Consider the following 16,708-nt stretch of genomic DNA (forward strand, 5'->3'; position numbering starts at 1 on the left):
AACCATTAACTAGCCATGCTGACAAATTCAAGCTCTATGTCTTAAAACTTGGGTTAGTTGCTAGACTTCTCCACCTCTCAGTTTCCCAGCCATCACCTGATTTGCCCTATCTATGTCATAGACTTTCTAAGTCTAGCAACAAGAGTGGGGAATTTAGTTTTGTTTACCAATATACCCTCAACAGGGAGAATAAAGATAGGCCCTTAAATTCATATTTGTCAAATGAACGAAAAAACAAAACAGAGAGTAGTACAGTTATAATTATATTCAAATGTAATCTATCCTGGTTAAGTAGCAATCAAAAGCATAATAGACAAAAGAGCATGAATTTTTTTTTTTAGTTTTTCATGGTTTTATGCTTACTTTTGCTACAAAATATAAAAATTCTATCAGCAATTTGTTCTATTTTAAAATGGGCAAAGGGGCTTCCCTGGTGGCGCAGTGGTTGGGAATCCGCCTGCCAGTGCAGGGGACACGGGTTCAAGCCCTGGTCCGGACGGATCCCGTGTGCTGCGGAGTGGCTGAGCCTGTGCACCACGGCTGCTGAGCCCGTGTGCCTGGAGCCCCTGCTCTGCATTGGGAGAGGCTACCACAGTGAGAAGCCCAGGCACCACAGCGAGGAATGGCCCCCGCTCGCCGCAACTAGAGAAAGCCTGCACGCAGCGGCAAAGACCCAATGCAGCCATAAATAAATAAATAAATAAATTAAAAAGAGAGACTGCCATCGAGGTGGTTTCATCTCAAAAATAAATAAATAAATAAAATGGGCAGAGTACCTACTAACTTTGTTATCAATAAAGACCATTTATTACTTACGAAAATATACTTTTTATTTAAGAACATGAAGGTTATCTGCTGGTCTGGAAATATAAGTTTCTACATGAAATAGTAAAAGACAATAAAAGGTCACATTTTATGCCACTAACCATTTGGCAATTTTAATTTAATAAATAAATTAGTTAATTAATAAAAATTATTTAATCATCTTTACATTCCCCATGACCTACAACTTCATATACCTTTGGTCACTCACTTTTCTCTAATATAAAGTTGTCCAAAAAAATGTCTGTATTCTGGAAACTCTTTACTGTGCTGATACAGAAGACATAGTAAAACCACACTAATGACTCAGAAAATAATACTTAAAAAGAGACTATTTTCTAAAAACGTTTAAAAAAATTGACCAAATTACCCACAAAATTGCTCCCACTACTTTACTCACAGTTTGTTGGATGAATCAAATTGTAAAAATTTCAAGAACAGATGTACATGTGTAATTTAAGTTTGAGTGATGGAGAAATAAGAAGAAATCTCCCCAGAGAGCTTAAATTAATTTTACCTACTTTGTAAATTATTTGACTAGATTAAAGGGATAATTTTTAAAAACATCATAAGTGCTACTTTCAAGAACAGAAAAACTATAACCATTAAAATAATACATTGTCTAGTTTTATCACTGGTCTCTTACTCAAGAAACTAAAACCACCAATTTGAAATACATAAATGTTCCTACTTAATCTGGACCATATCACTCACATGGGGATAATATTGTTGAGCTGGAACTCTTGGCATCTGTGTGTGGCCAGCAACTGGTCCAGGCCTGCCCTTGGGCAACTGCTGCCTCTCATAAGGAATTTTAGGTGACTCCTGTTGTCCTGGTGCTGGATTTCCTTGTGCTCTACAAAGTCTGTCACGAAGCTGCACAATATTTGGCTATAAGAAGCAATGGAAGAAAGCAAAGCAAATTGTTAAGAGTTCACCCAACTATATATGTGACAGCATGTTGATCTTCTTTTTTTTTTTTTTTTTTTTTTTGTGGTATGCGGGCCTCCCTCTGAGTAAGCTTGATCATTCACATGATTTTTGTTCATATGCTGTGTATTATGCAATAAACCCTGGCACATTAGGGTCTGACATCACGGTTTCTAATACTCAAGACTGACACCAAAGGTCCATTATATACAGTGTACCTTGTAATTTGACTGAGGCAGGGATTTGAATTATGCCCCCCTGCATCGGCAGGCGGACGCGCAACCACTGCGCCACCAGGAAAGCCCCCATTTTTTTTTTTTTTTTTTTTTTGTGGTAATGTTGATCTTCTTAAAGTAAGCTTGATCATTCACATGATTTTTGTTCATATGCTGTGTATTATGCAATAAACCCTGGCACATTAGGGTCTGACATCACGGTTTCTAATACTCAAGACTGACACCAAAGGTCCATTATATACAGTGTACCTTGTAATTTGACTGAGGCAGGGATTTGAATTATGCCTACCACATGGTAGTATGCAAGATCAATGTCACTTATCATCACTGCTCTTTTGTTGTTTCTCTTGCAGTTGAGTAATGCTCACAAATCACAAAAGCAGCTGAAAAAATACAACTTTGTTTCTCTGCAGGGAAAAAAAAGGCTCCAAAAGAGAATCAACTGCTAAAGATGGTGATGGAAGAAAATGGTGATCTATGAAAGACATGAAAATTAATAAAAAAAAGAGATGCTTGAAATAAATTAAAAGAGTAAGATGTCAAACTCAGGGTAGCTCACACAGATCTATAATTATATAGATCTATAGTAAGTATGAGTTTACCATATACATGTTCTAGTTACTAACAAACAACAACAAAAAAGCAATGTGTTAAAATGTTTCAGCAAGAATTCATTTAATATCTATAAAAATTATACATTTCTATAAATTCATTAAAGGTTTAAACATCATTTAAATTTTGTAGGTATACTTAGGTAAACCTGCCATTTATGGAGAGGAACTATATACTCGAATGATATTATAAAGTCTCAGGAAATATTCCCCAGAAAATACTAAGGGTATACTGAGATATATAGGAGGAAGTAACGTCAAAATTACAAGTTTTGCATAAAGAATGTTCTTTAAAAGTCCAAAGAAAAGCATGAAGAATAATGTATAGAAAATGTATGTGATTATAAACAGTATTAAAAATAAAGAGTTTAATTCTCAGGCTAGAAGGTCTAAAGGTCTTAGAGTAAGTTAGTCTTAAGATAAAGGGTCTTATACCTCAATATAATAATAATACCTTATTAAGTAAAAAATCCTATAAAACTATTATACCAAAATCATTATAAAGATAAAGACTTCATTTCTATTCTACTTAATATTCTCATTAACAATTTAGAAAGACTTGAGGTGGATCCTAAATGTAAGTGTATACAAAACCAACTAGAGAGTCATACCTCCACAGTCCTGGAACACAGATATAAGTATTTTTACTCAATGAAATTACACAATGCAATTTACTGACAATTCCCTAGAACAGACAAAATACTGAAAACAATTAACTAAAAAATTTCGTCAAAAACAGAATAAAGTTTAGAACAAAAAGTAAAGAAATAAGAAAAGGCTCCGAATTAAGCTCTAGCAGATACACAATGCAGATAGAAATATCCTACTTGTGGAAAATCTTCCTCACTCCCCACCCCAGCTTCCACCCATGCTGCATTATGGGGTTTAGACTTCCCTCTCTGTGCTCCCACTACCTCTCTCATTGTCCTTATCACTTTGGAAACCCATGTATACTTCTGTTGTCATTTTGAGTTTGGAAACTCCCTCAGGGAAAGGATCTTGGCAATCCTATTCATCACTACATATTCAGTCACTTATTGAATTGAAACAAGTATCATGAAAAAGCCCAAGTTTTGGGCTTCCCTGGTGGCACAGTGGTTGAGAGTCCGCCTGCCGATGCAGGGGACACGGGTTCGTGCCCCGGTCCGGGAAGACCCCACATGCCGCGGGGCAGCTGGGCCCGTGAGCCATGGCCGCTGAGCCTGTGCTCCGCAAACGGGAGAGGCCACAACAGTGAGAGGCCCACGTACAGCAAAAAAAAAAAAAAAAAAAAAAAAAAAAGCCCAAGTTTTATTGCACACCAAATAAGGACACTAAATTAGGAATGTGATGTAGTTCTCTCTGCTTTGAATACTTTAAAAATATACTCACCCACAGACAGCATTAGACTGAAATGGCATATAGAATGAATGACTTTGTTAACACTTGGGGTGTCATTTGTGAGAATTTTAAAATGACGACCCCAATTTGTTTGATTAAGTATTAACATTTATATCTTTGAAGATACCTACAAAGAGTCTTGTGCACAGAATCAGCATTTGGCTTAGGAAACAAAAAGCTGGCCCCTTTCCTACTTATTTTCCTCAAATACTAAGCCCTTCAGTATAAACGGAAGAGCATTCTATCTCTCTGACACAGCCTGGGTACACCTGAAATTACCCCTGAAGACGTGTCAATAATATTCACCTATTAGGTGACAGAAATTCAACTGCTCCAAATCATTCCACCTACTAGTACATTTATGTTTCATACTGAGTGCTATCTACTGAACTCACTTTACTCACACATTCAAAGAAGAAAAATGGCCAGTTCTAATTACCTGGTTGGTGTTATCAGGAAGAAAAGCCAGGGCTGCAGCAATACTGCCCTGGGCTGCCAACAAATTGGCATACTGACTCATCTTCTCAGCCAAAAGAACTCCTACAGTATTAGTGTCCATGGCTTGGGTGAGTTGTACAGCTTTTCGCAGGATGACAACTTTCTCAATCAGATCCTAAATGAGAAAAAGAAAGGAGAGTGAAGGAGAAACAGACAATGATACCAAGATGTGTATTGAGAGGAAGCAGGAAAAGATAAGGAGTTACTAAGATTTCCAAAGCCTACCAAAAGTACGGTACCTATTATCACCAACATTAAGAAGGTCTGCAAGAGTTGGCCACCATTTAGGTAACTGAAAAAGTGAGGAGGAAGGTCTCCTACTCATGGTTACAGCATAGGTTACCATCTTCTCCCAAACATCCTTAAATTGCCAGAGACTTGTCTCCTGAGCTAAAACAGGCAAATATCCAAAGTGAAAGTGACAGGCTGATGTCTGAAGGCAGAAACTGGGTTCCAGCATGTATAAGAGGAAATATTATACTATTATACTATATATACTATAAAAATAGTACTACTAAGCCTCCAAACAGGCTTAGCATTTCAACCCGAAGTTTCTCATAGTGCTCTTCAATACCTATTCTTTCAACACTAGAGAGCTATGCTTCAGGTATAAAGAACAATATCCCATCTGCCCTTCATAAGTACACCAATCCAGAAGTGTGAAAACAAGTGTGTTTTCTCTCAGAAGCACTTAGAAGGAAAAACCTTGATTCCTACAAGACTTTCGGTTTCAACAGTGATCTTTAAAGCAACAACCATACTGAGAAAATCTCTCTGCAGAGACAAAAAGAAACATTAGACTGAAATTTCTTGAGACTCTGCTGACTAAATGCTTAGGAATAAAAAAATCTAAATATATAGTTACTCAGTTACTCAGTGCCAGAGAATAGTTTTTCACTTCCTCTCTTGCCCATGTATTAGTGCTACATGGGATTCCATTTACCTCTTACTTTCATTTTCCCCGAACCATGAAGACTGCCCATTGGTACTGGGGATCCCTCCCATTCCTTACCCCACACCATTTCTTTGCCCAAGGCACACAGGATCACTGGAGGCAGAGAAAGAAGCAGGAGGAAAAGAGGTAAACTCTATGGCTGTTTTCAAGCTCTTGCCACCTACTTCCCTCAGTAACTACCATATCACAACTTGGTTCTCACAAACAGTTGCATTCCCATTTTACCATCCCATCATCTCAAACTCTGCCTCTCCAAATATAGCAATTAAAACACATAATTATCCAGCAAAAGAGCTTCTAAAACATAATTAAGTAGGGTGAAAGCAATGAACTTCTGGAACAAATCAACCTCTAGAATATAAATAGGGTGAAAGACAGTACTAGAAAGGAAGCACCTTTTGTTTCAAAGATACTAACCTGAAGGGACAAAGGACTGCTTCCATCCTGAGCTTTAGTCCAACATGCAACTAGTTTCTCTACATTCCCTGCACAAATATAGCAGAGACATGCCTGAGTCTGCAGGAGGCTATCACCTTCACTTTCAAGCCTGGTTCCCAAAAGATCTATAGATCAAGAGGAAAACAAATAAGATTATACACAAGGCAATCTGTGTATGAGGTCATGAGCAGCCCAATAATATTTTCAGAGGTATGGATCAAACTTCATAACCAATGAGTAGCAGGCAGAAATAAAATCACTGTCATGTAAATGTTCAGTAAATATTTGTTAAATGATTGGAAAATGAGTGACAAATTTTATATAATAAACAATTTCACAAGATTCTATACCTAGCTGTAGAATGGATTTATATTTATTATACTAGAAAAAATTAAAAGTGGGAAAAATATTTGAACAGAAAAATCCTAATGAACATTTAACTGCATTTCATCTTGTCAGGTGCTTTTGTAAGCAGTGGACTAAAATATGGCACATTTGGAATAAACATCAATGATAGCTAGACTACTCTACATTATTTATGATAGAAAGTTAATATCTTGTAAGTTTTACATTCTCATAAAACTTTCAAGGTTGTTCATTTTTATACTAGCAGCCCAAAACTTCTGTTCTTGTATATAATGAATACTATTCCTTAGTCATCAGTTCAGTCATGGCCTTTAATGGTAATTTCTACTCAAATGTTATAATTATTAATTTTATCAAGCTAACATTTATTAAATGAGAGCTGATTATGTGCCACTTTACATATGAATAGACTAAGACTTAGAAATTAATTTTTCCTAGGTCATAGAGCTAGTTAGTGGCAGAAGCAAGAGTCTCAGTTTGGTCTGTCTGAAACCAAAATCATTAAATAATATTATTTTTAAAAATGACTAGTAGGTATGGAGAAGCAATGTAGTTAATAATAACTGAGAAAAGCATTCAAATGAGAACTTCGTTTTCTTATCTGTTATTAGTAGGTTTACAAAAATTTCTAGATAAAATCTGCCATTAATTTTATTTACAATATTCCACACCATATACGTAATATAAATATAAAGCTCATTTTCTTACCACAAAGGGCAGAAAATTCATCTGGTTTAGCATAAGTCAATACTGCAGCTAAAGCCTCTCTCCAATTTTTAAGATCACAAGACTCGACAATCTCTTTCCAGTTCTTCATCACTACTGCAGTAATTAGCTTAGGAAAGGAAAACAAAAGGAGCATTAAAAGCTTTTGGTATATTGATAAAAATTAACTCTGGCTAATCAATCAATCTTTCAGAACTACTACTCACAGTATTTCATGAAGAATAAAGTAGCAGCAAAGCAAAGTATATCCTTAAACCAACTGACATAAAAGATATTTTCCTCAACAACAAAATCACACTAACATGTTTCATAACATGTTGAGAAGGAAAACTATAGTGTATTACCAAAACATTTAACAGGAGGACATGACTTAGTTTGATGGATCAGGAAAAGCTTTCTGAGCATACAGACATTTAAGATATGAAGTCAGAATTAATTTCATCGAGAAGGAGAAAACACTGCTGACCAACACAACACTAGGGGCAAAGTCCTGGGAGAGAAAGGCACATGGAATGTGTAAGGAACTGAAAGGCAGCCAGTGTGGCTAAAAGATAACAGGGGAGGGAGTGACACAAGACAGGCTGGGGACAATGACAGCAACCAAAGCTGCTGGGACTGAACACTGGGACAACTTTCATGGAAAGAAATTTAATATCATCAAGCAGGGGCTTAAAAATGTACAGACCCTCTGCACCAGAAATTCTGTTCCTAGGACTACAGCCTCATTAAACAATTAAAAATTCGCACAAATCTTTAGGCACAACAAGGATGTTTACTGCTACATTAGGAAAATGTTAGGAAAATACATTCGGAAAATATTAGAAACTACCTAAACATCCCCAAATAAGGGAAATAATAAATCCCTACGATAGAATATTATAGAGCAATTTAAAAATTTTTGTAAGAATCTTTAAATGATACAGGAAAATGATTACAATGTAAGTGACAATATTTATACGTAAAACCACACACATATATATGTATAATTGATTCTGTTTTTTAAAATTCTACAAATACATAGAAAGAGATACAAAAGGATATGTACCAATCTGATGGAAGAATTAGGGGGTATTAAAATTATTATCTTTAACATTTTCTATGTTCTAACTTTTCTACAATAAAAATATCAAAAGTATTTTTCATTTAAAATATTATATATGTAAACAACAAAAACTGGGATAATCATGCCAAGCTATCAACAATAACTATTTCTGGATCAAGGAATTATGGGTGGGTTTTTTTGTTCTTTACTGTTTTTTGACTCTCAATTATCTATAATACGAGTGCTTTGCTTTTATAAACAAATGCTACTGCTTGTTTATTTTTAAAATAACATACCCTGGTAATTTTGCTTTGGGATTTTGCAAAGTACTTTTTCTGGGTTCGAGCCAAGAGTTCTTGTCCACCTGCTATGGCCAATATAATGGCATCAGCCATGCGGTTATCATGTAAACAAAGGTCAACAGCACTCTCAAAGTTACCCGTCAGCAAAGCCTGAGTAATTAAACCATCAATATCTGCAATAAAGAAATAACACACCCAAGTTAAATAAAGTTTTTTGTTACAAGAAAAAAACACTACACCTATGAATTTTTACATACACACAAAATGGAGAACACAATGCTGATTTGTGACTATTACTGGTGGATTAATTTCTAACACAAACTGTTGATATCTATGGAAATATACTGAGATACATATAAGTAAAATCAGGTAAAATAACATATTTTCCAGATTGCCTAAAATGTAATAATAAAGATCATTTACAGTTTCTATCACACAGGTTTCAGATCATACCATCATTTTTAAGGTAGTGATTACATGTACTAAATGATACCTGAGTTCTTTTCAACCCTCTACCACCTGTGACAAAACGTTTCTAACTTAAACTCAGGGACTATTTGCTTTCAAATGGTTAAAAAAAATTAGAAATCAAAACCAACAGATTCTTACCCCCACTGATGGAGATGTTAAATGTTCCTCCAGCTGATGGTAGAAATTCAGCTTCTTGTTTTTCCTCTTTAATGCACTAAGGAGATGAAAAGGGCAGCAATTTAGCCAGATGAAACTGGAATAATTTACCAGCAAAACAAAATTTAAATATGATTATTCACTTACTGACTAGATGACATGCCAAATTATTCCAGAAAATTTCTCAGATCCAAGTTTAAACTAAGATCTATGACTTCCCTAAGTATTAACTCTCATTATACAATCATAAATAAAATCCGAAGTCCTCAGAAATAATGTTAAACAAATTTAAGTGTACATATCCATATTGGGAGCTCAGAAGATACTGAAGCTGAACGATTTTTGTTTTCTTAGCTACCTCAACTAACAGTAGCTTGAAACACACAAAATGTTTTATTTATTTTTAAATATTTATTTATTTATTTGGCAGCACCAGGTCTTAGTTGCGGCTCACAGGATCTTCGTTACTGCATGAGGGATCTTTAGTTGAGGTATGCGAACTCTTAGTTGCAGCATGTGGGATCTAGTTCCCTGACCAGGGATTGAACCCAGGCCCCCTGCATTGGGAGCGCAGAGTCTTAGCCCCTGGACCACCAGGGAAGTCCCACAAAATGTTTTAAATTATACTATATTTAGATCTTTGTTTTTTTTTTTTACATTTTTCTAATTTAGACCTTAAAACAACCTTGCTTCAACACATCTAAAAATTCTGTCTAACAGGTATAGTTATAAGAGTCTTTCGGTTTTAACTGACTCAGTCGTGAAAAAAAGAAAACTACCTGGCGTCCTTATATAAATGCAATATAAATAGATTTATAAATATACTGAAATTCAATTAGAGATTTTGTGTTCTCTTAAATTAGTCATACCTGGAATAGCAGGTTGGTCTGGTAAAAATATATACAGTTCTGTTATAAATTTCTGAAACTACTTGTAAGACTGAGTAAAAATTCAATATTTTCTTTCTTTAGAAGAAAAGAAATATAATGGAGGCATACTGCTGGCAAATACTTTAAATGCTTTCTCTTCTATGCATACAAATTCAAAAGAAGACAAAAATAAAATGTATCAGAGATTATAAAGAAATTAAAAGAAAAAAACACATCTGTCTTACATGAGATAAAATATCTATCTTCTGTGCTCGTGTTACCTACACATCTGAATGTTAGTGCCTAAAATTCAAAGTCAGGAGCATTTTTGAATTGGATAATTTTAGTGTAGAGCACAGCAGAGCATCATCTGTTAATAACGTTTAATTAGTTAATACTATTACAGAAGAATAACTATAACCTTAATTCTCTCTCCAACAAAAGAGAAGCATTTTAGAATTTAAAAGCTGAAAGTAAAAAATTGTAAAACTTGTTATTCATACTGAGGAATAAATCAGATACTGATCTGATTATATTCACTAACAAACGTACCAAAAAAATCTTTTAACAATTTTTCAAATTTGCTTTCAAAAAGCAACTAATAAACTTTTATATATGGACTTCTGAAATATACATAAAGTGAAAAAATGCACAACTTATTATGTGCTGGGTATCTTTCGTGTGTAAGGTACTATGTTTTATTTTACATAATAATAGCATCATCAAGATAAAGGGGAAGATATTACCACCTTAAACAACATTTTTTCAAATATTCTGAAGGCACACATTGATGACTACTGTTTTGTTAAATATATATTTACCTATTAATTCACGAGTGTATTTACAAATGGCCCTCTCTTTGATAATACATAGTTAGTCCAGTTGTATATAAATGAAAGTACATTTCTTTAATGTATCCTACAATTCTATGTATTCCCAAAATTAGTTCAAATTTTCAGCAAGATTTACCCATATCCTGTATTCCTGAGTTAAATAAATGCTAGAAGATCCACTTCTAAGGAAAGTATTTTTAATAATCATCTTGTAATAGTCTGTTTACTGAGGAATTATAACTTAGTAAAAGGTTGTAAGAAACTTTATATAATCAGAATATCCCCATATCACAAAGAACAATGAAAAAGTCAAATATGAGATGAGAAACAAGAACTTGTTGATTAATTTTCTAAGATGAAATATAGTTAGAAAGCAAGAAAAGTAAATTATAGAATTATATATTAGTGGCTTAAAAACACCCAGAAAATTAAAAGGAAAAAAATTAATGATACAACTCTGTGTTCAAGGACTCTTTTTACCTAGTTATAAAAATTGTCACTACAACTCAGGATGCATTTATAGTGAATCAGGACGATCAGATTATTTAGTGAAATATTCTTTACTTGGACTCAAAGTTCAAGATTAATTCAGAAGCTTATGCCACTGATAGTGAGTTGTAAATATTAATGTGTCAAGAAAAAACATTAACTTTACATGCAATGCAATGTGGATTTCTGAATAAAGTATCTTTTCAATTTGGCATCCTGATATGCATCTGACCAAATTAAGTCAATCTCACATCAGCTGTTAATTTTAAACTGTATAATCCAGAAGCTAGGTCAGAGAACTAAAAATTTTAGAGATGATACTTCTATCAAATTAGTAAGCAGACTTCTACCTTAAACATCTCTAAGAAAACTCCAGCTTTATTTTGGAACAAGCAGTCAAGAAAATTTTCCATATTTCAGTGTGAGATGAACAAATATCACATATTTTCCCAATGTATTTAAAAATGAGAAAAATAAGTACCTCTCCCAAGAGCTGCTCTTCAGCAGCAGGGCTCTCCTCCCCATCACTCTGTGCTACTTGGTCAGAGTCTTTAAGAGCCTTTGGTACACAAAACAATGACAGAGGAAATTGAAGAATGTAGCATTAAAAGGTTATTAGTGAACAAGGAAGACAAAAGACCCAACCAACAACATTCAGAGCTAATCATAAGCAACACTAAGTAAATTTATTTGAGGAACATCATTAGAGGAAAAGCAGAGAGCCATTACTGCTAAGACCTAACAATTCTTTCCTGCCAAACGTCCCTCAGCAACAAAGAGCTTAACCTTAAGTACCTGAGCAGTCAGTGATTTCATTTTACCTCTGTTGTGAAATTCAAACATAGGAATTTCTACTAGCTATAACCAGCTCTACTAGCTATAACTTATGCTATTTTAAAATGAGAATTATTCATGTATTAAAATGCCTACAATAAGCATTTGTTTTTAAACTGTAAAGCAATAAAACAAATTTCCTAAATTATATTTTCTTCTTTATGACCTAAACCAAAATTTTAGAAGGCAGCTATTTTTAAAGGCCTTCTCTTACCACATCAGGTCCATCCACTTTGTTCAAGGCCGAAGCAATCTGAAATAAAGACAACAACTCACTACCAAACGGAATTCTATTTCAAGGCATATAGCAAATCTTCACCTCTTACTCCATTCTCATTGGCAAAAATCCAAAATTCAGATCAGGGGTAGCATGTTTAAGAAAAGAATAAAATTTTTGCAGAACTGATTCTCAATGGTGCTAGTTTCAGTTACATGGATCTATTTTATTGCTCACACGTCATCTTACTCTGCTATTCAAATTGAAAAACTAACCTCAAAACAAGCATGTTTTCTTCTACTTTGTTTTAAATAAAATAACTATAATTAAAAAAAAATATTTCTTCAGAGGCTCACCATGGAAAGAACTGCTACTAGAAGTATTTTGACAATCAAATTTTATTTCCTCATTTTTTGCTATCAGGTGTGCAGTAAAACTTTCATATTAATCTCTTGCAAACCAAGTTATAGCATCAAGAAGTTTAGACTAATAATAAAGTTAAATATAAAAAATCTAAAGGAGTGAGCAAAGACAAATGACCAGTAAGCAGCGGAGCTGTGATGTGAGCCCAGATCTATCTGACATCAAAGGGGCACTAATCTTCAATGTGCTCAGCACTGACTGCCCAGAGTGCACAGTATCCAACCTGTTCCGCATATGCGATAACTCTGCAATGCTATAAAAAACCTCAGTCATTTTCAAAGAATGACAAAGGGTTAATACAAATTATACAAAGAATCCTAAATATATCCTTCAAGGTTTCCAAAGTCAGAGTGTTTTAACTGCTGTTTATATCAACATTGTGGAAGCCCCTCTGAGAAGAAAACTATAAAACTGGAATATGACCTTTTTTAAAAAGTAATCTTTTTTTTTTTTTTACATTAAAATGTTAAGCAAATCACTTGAGCTTTTTGTTTATTCAGGTTTAGTACAATAAAACACCCTTGTTCCAAAATATTTACTAGTTACTTGTGAGCTGGACCAATTTAATAAACAGTTTGGGAATTGTGGGCTGAAGGCATAAACAGCGGGGGTGCAAAATAGTACCCTCTTTTTCATCACTTAAGCTGTAGTGAATGCAGGGTGATCTCTTAAGTTTCCCTCTCTCTTTCCTCCAGGGCCGTTGGCTACACCTCCTCTTAAAAAACTAAATGTCATTCCCAGTGTTTGAGGTTCACAGCCTCTTTTCTTTCAAGGCCCAATTCTCCCTGACACAGCTCTTTAAATCAAGTTTGAATTAAAGGTGGTTCTAGCAGCTTCTAAATTCAGGTACAATGAGGAGTTTCACCTTTAACAACGTGTATGCAAAACTTTGGCAACCAAGAATAAATTCTTATTAAATGTTTACTGAATGATTTGAAACAATCTGTGTAGAACTTTTTGAAAAATAAAAACAACTATGCTACATAAATATTTTATTTGTGTAAGCACAGTCTTTAAACTTTGCCAAAAGTTTACCTTCTTCCCTAGGTCTTCTTTTCTATATCCTAGAAGTTCAAGGTATTTTCCACGAGAATCATCTTCAAAGTTTACCTTTAAAAAAAGACATTCTTGAAACAAAGAATTGCATTTAAAGGCCTAATTTTTAATTAACTGCTCAAATTCCAAGCAGAATTATTAAAATTACCTAAAGTTTACTATATCAACCAGAAGGTTGTTTGTAAGAGAATCCAAAGAAGTTTTTTTAAAGAAGTTATTTTTTAAAATAGTAAGCCTACTAGTAATTAATTACCCAGGTTGAATAAAACTTACTTTTAAACTAATTTCTGTAAAAACAAAGTCATGTCCAAAGGTTACATGAAAGCAAAACTCACATTATGTGAAACATGTGATGTCCTAAAACTCTTTCTTAAAACTAATACTCACAAAATATAAAAATAAATTTAACCTTATTGCACTCAAGATTTCTTTTCTTTGGGCTTCCCTGGTGGCGCAGTGGTTGCGCGTCCGCCTGCCGATGCGGGGGAACCGGGTTCGCGCCCCGGTCTGGGAGGATCCCGCATGCCGCGGAGCGGCTGGGCCCGTGAGCCATGGCCGCTGGGCCTGCGCGTCCAGAGCCTGTGCTCCGCAACGGGAGAGGCCGCAGCAGAGGGAGGCCCGCATACCACCAAAAAAAAAGATTTCTTTTCTTTGGAAAACTCAGAATTGAGAAATAGATATTCCCGTGGAGACAAAATGACAAACAGGGAAATTCTATTTATTATTCTACTGTCGTAAACGTAACTCAGTAAAAGGAATGAGAAATGCCTCCAACCTCTCTCCACTATACCTATTCCCTCTTTCCCCATTGTCCTTAATTGGACCTACTACAAAAATTAAATACTCTGTGTTTTTATTATACTAAGCTCTATGTTCTAATTCTAAAATAGGTCTGCTGAATGTTATGTCTCTCTCACTTTAAAATAGCTATTATATTATTTTTTACTTATCAAAAAAGTATTTCATATTAGGCTTTTCAAAGCAGAGAAGGAAGAACTCTTGACATAAAGTGTTAGGTCATGTACTCTCCATATGGTTTAATTTCATCAGGAGATCCCCAGATCACATTCTCTCGATTGTTTCTTCAACAGGAAGACAGATTTAGAATACGATGGAAATAGCTGAATTTGCAGATAATGAAATAAAATTGCTTAACACCAACTTTACCTTCAAAAAGGACCACACATTTTTTTCAAACTCAGTCTGAGAAGCACCAATCTTCTTCTGACAATAACTGACAAATCCCTGTGACTGCACGACCTGCTGAAGTTGGTCTGACCGGCTAAGGAACTCCTCTTCTGTTACGACCTGACTGATGCACACGTGGTGTTGCTGCAGCTGCTGCTCAGCTCCCTGCTGAGGCTGTGTTCTGACACTCGCAAAGGTAACCAGTTTGCCTCCAAACTACAACAGAACAAGTAAACAAAATCAGTTCCAACGACAAGGATGTGGACCTCAAATGTACTAACTGTAAACTGACTAAAGGAAAAGAACTCTGGCCTAAATACATCTCACTCTGGATGCAACTGGTGATACACTCCCCTACTCCACAATCTGACCCCAGCCTTCAATTATTATTCCTCTTCATACCACCCACCTTCTACATAAAAGGTCCCAGTTGCTGTGCCCCACAATTTCTCACCTACTTGCTTTTACTAACTTCCACATACTAAATGCTACTCCTCTTCAAAGCCTGGGCAAATGTCACCTCTGCCATCCCAGATGCCCTCAGTATATCATATATGTCTCTCTCTTTTGATTCAACTATTAGCTGTACCTATTTGCCTCCCTTTCTACTGTAGGCTCCAAGTTTTAAAAGGTGGTGGATTATGCTGCTACAAAATATGCCATTTGACATAAGGATTATTTGGAGCTGAAGAATACTGAAAAACAACAGAAGCAAGAAAGGCACCCTGACCTCCTCTTTTCTTTCTGAAAGCAGGAGATGAAACTCACATGTGAGAGCTGCTCTCCCTACACCAGGAGGAAAGATACATTCTTATCACCAGATATGGGAGTCCAGGATGGGAGAACTCTATACAAACAGACCTTGTTAAATAAAAATTATCTCCATCAGTCTCTACATATATTAGTTACTGTTCCACAACTGCCGTTCTCTGTTCAACCTAGCATATAAGCACTTAGGTTTTGCCACTCATTGGGGTCTTCATTTCTCTATGGGGGGGTGCTCCCATGTACATGTTTGCTGTCATTCTCCTATTAAGCAGGCTCAGAACTCTTCCTCTGGCCTCTCAAATTCATTCCTCAGGTCTAGGTATTGATCTCTTCTGAAATCTCTTGATTTCTTCCTTTTACATTGCTATTTTTCTGCCTAATTCTTTTTGCACTGAACTGCTGTATGACTGAACATCTACTCTTGTCTTTTCCCCTTCCAAACCATACTACATACTCTCATCTTCCTAAATAATAGACCTTTGATTACATCACTTTTGGATTTAATTAATCTCTCATCCCTCTTGTCTGGTCTTCTCCACTATCTGCTCTCCTGCCTTTGAACCTTTGCTTTTATCACTTTCCACTTTACTTACTGAATCCTAACCATCCATCTAGTTAGTTCCTTCCTCCCCTAAGTAATTAAAACATTTATTACTATAAAATTATGTATGGACAAGGTTTAAAAGAAAAATCAAACTGTACAGAAAGGCCTCCCCATCCCCCAATATAAGCTGCTTGATGACAGAGACTCTATCTAGTTCACAGGTATGTTTCCAGTGCCTAAAGTGGTACCTGACAAACGCGATGTTCACTATATATTTATCTTTGGAATTAAAAGTGCATGTCCACTCACTAATACTGAAGTATTATAAAGACAACAAATAACACTCCTTTCTTCCCCACGTGAGTCTGGAACCAAGTATGAGAGATAGAGAATCAAAATATCAGCTTTAGTGCTGTCATAAGTGCTGCTAGGTTAGAGGCTATAGTTTAGATGTGCAACCATAGTGGACCTTGTAACAAATTAGAATGCAGACCCTCTCAAAAAGAAAAGAAGGAATGAAGGAAGGAGAGATAGAGAAGGAAGACAAGTTTAAC

The 16,708-nt window shown here is 35.3% G+C and overlaps 1 protein-coding gene across 18 annotated transcripts in view; it reads right to left on the reverse strand.

The window, feature by feature from the left end:
- Positions 1-16,708, reverse strand: part of SEC31A (SEC31 homolog A, COPII coat complex component) — a 75,953-nt gene that overhangs the window by 22,858 nt on the left and 36,387 nt on the right. For 12 of the 18 annotated variants that reach the window (XM_024115370.3, XM_024115363.3, XM_028491987.1 and 9 more), the window contains 10 exons: positions 14,822-15,058; positions 13,634-13,708; positions 12,173-12,211; positions 11,606-11,683; positions 8,916-8,991; positions 8,301-8,479; positions 6,945-7,071; positions 5,850-5,995; positions 4,419-4,592; positions 1,537-1,713 (listed from right to left, as the gene is read on the reverse strand). In XM_024115370.3, the coding sequence (XP_023971138.1) occupies positions 1,537-1,713; positions 4,419-4,592; positions 5,850-5,995; positions 6,945-7,071; positions 8,301-8,479; positions 8,916-8,991; positions 11,606-11,683; positions 12,173-12,211; positions 13,634-13,708; positions 14,822-15,058 (1,308 nt within the window). The remainder of the gene's footprint in view (positions 1-1,536; positions 1,714-4,418; positions 4,593-5,849; positions 5,996-6,944; positions 7,072-8,300; positions 8,480-8,915; positions 8,992-11,605; positions 11,684-12,172; positions 12,212-13,633; positions 13,709-14,821; positions 15,059-16,708) is intronic. The other 6 variants (XM_024115373.1, XM_055086051.1, XM_055086050.1 and 3 more) reach the window with 1 other exon arrangement.

Source organism: Physeter macrocephalus, chromosome 7 (assembly GCF_002837175.3).
Source record: "Physeter macrocephalus isolate SW-GA chromosome 7, ASM283717v5, whole genome shotgun sequence".
Taxonomy (NCBI): Eukaryota; Metazoa; Chordata; class Mammalia; order Artiodactyla; family Physeteridae; genus Physeter; species Physeter macrocephalus.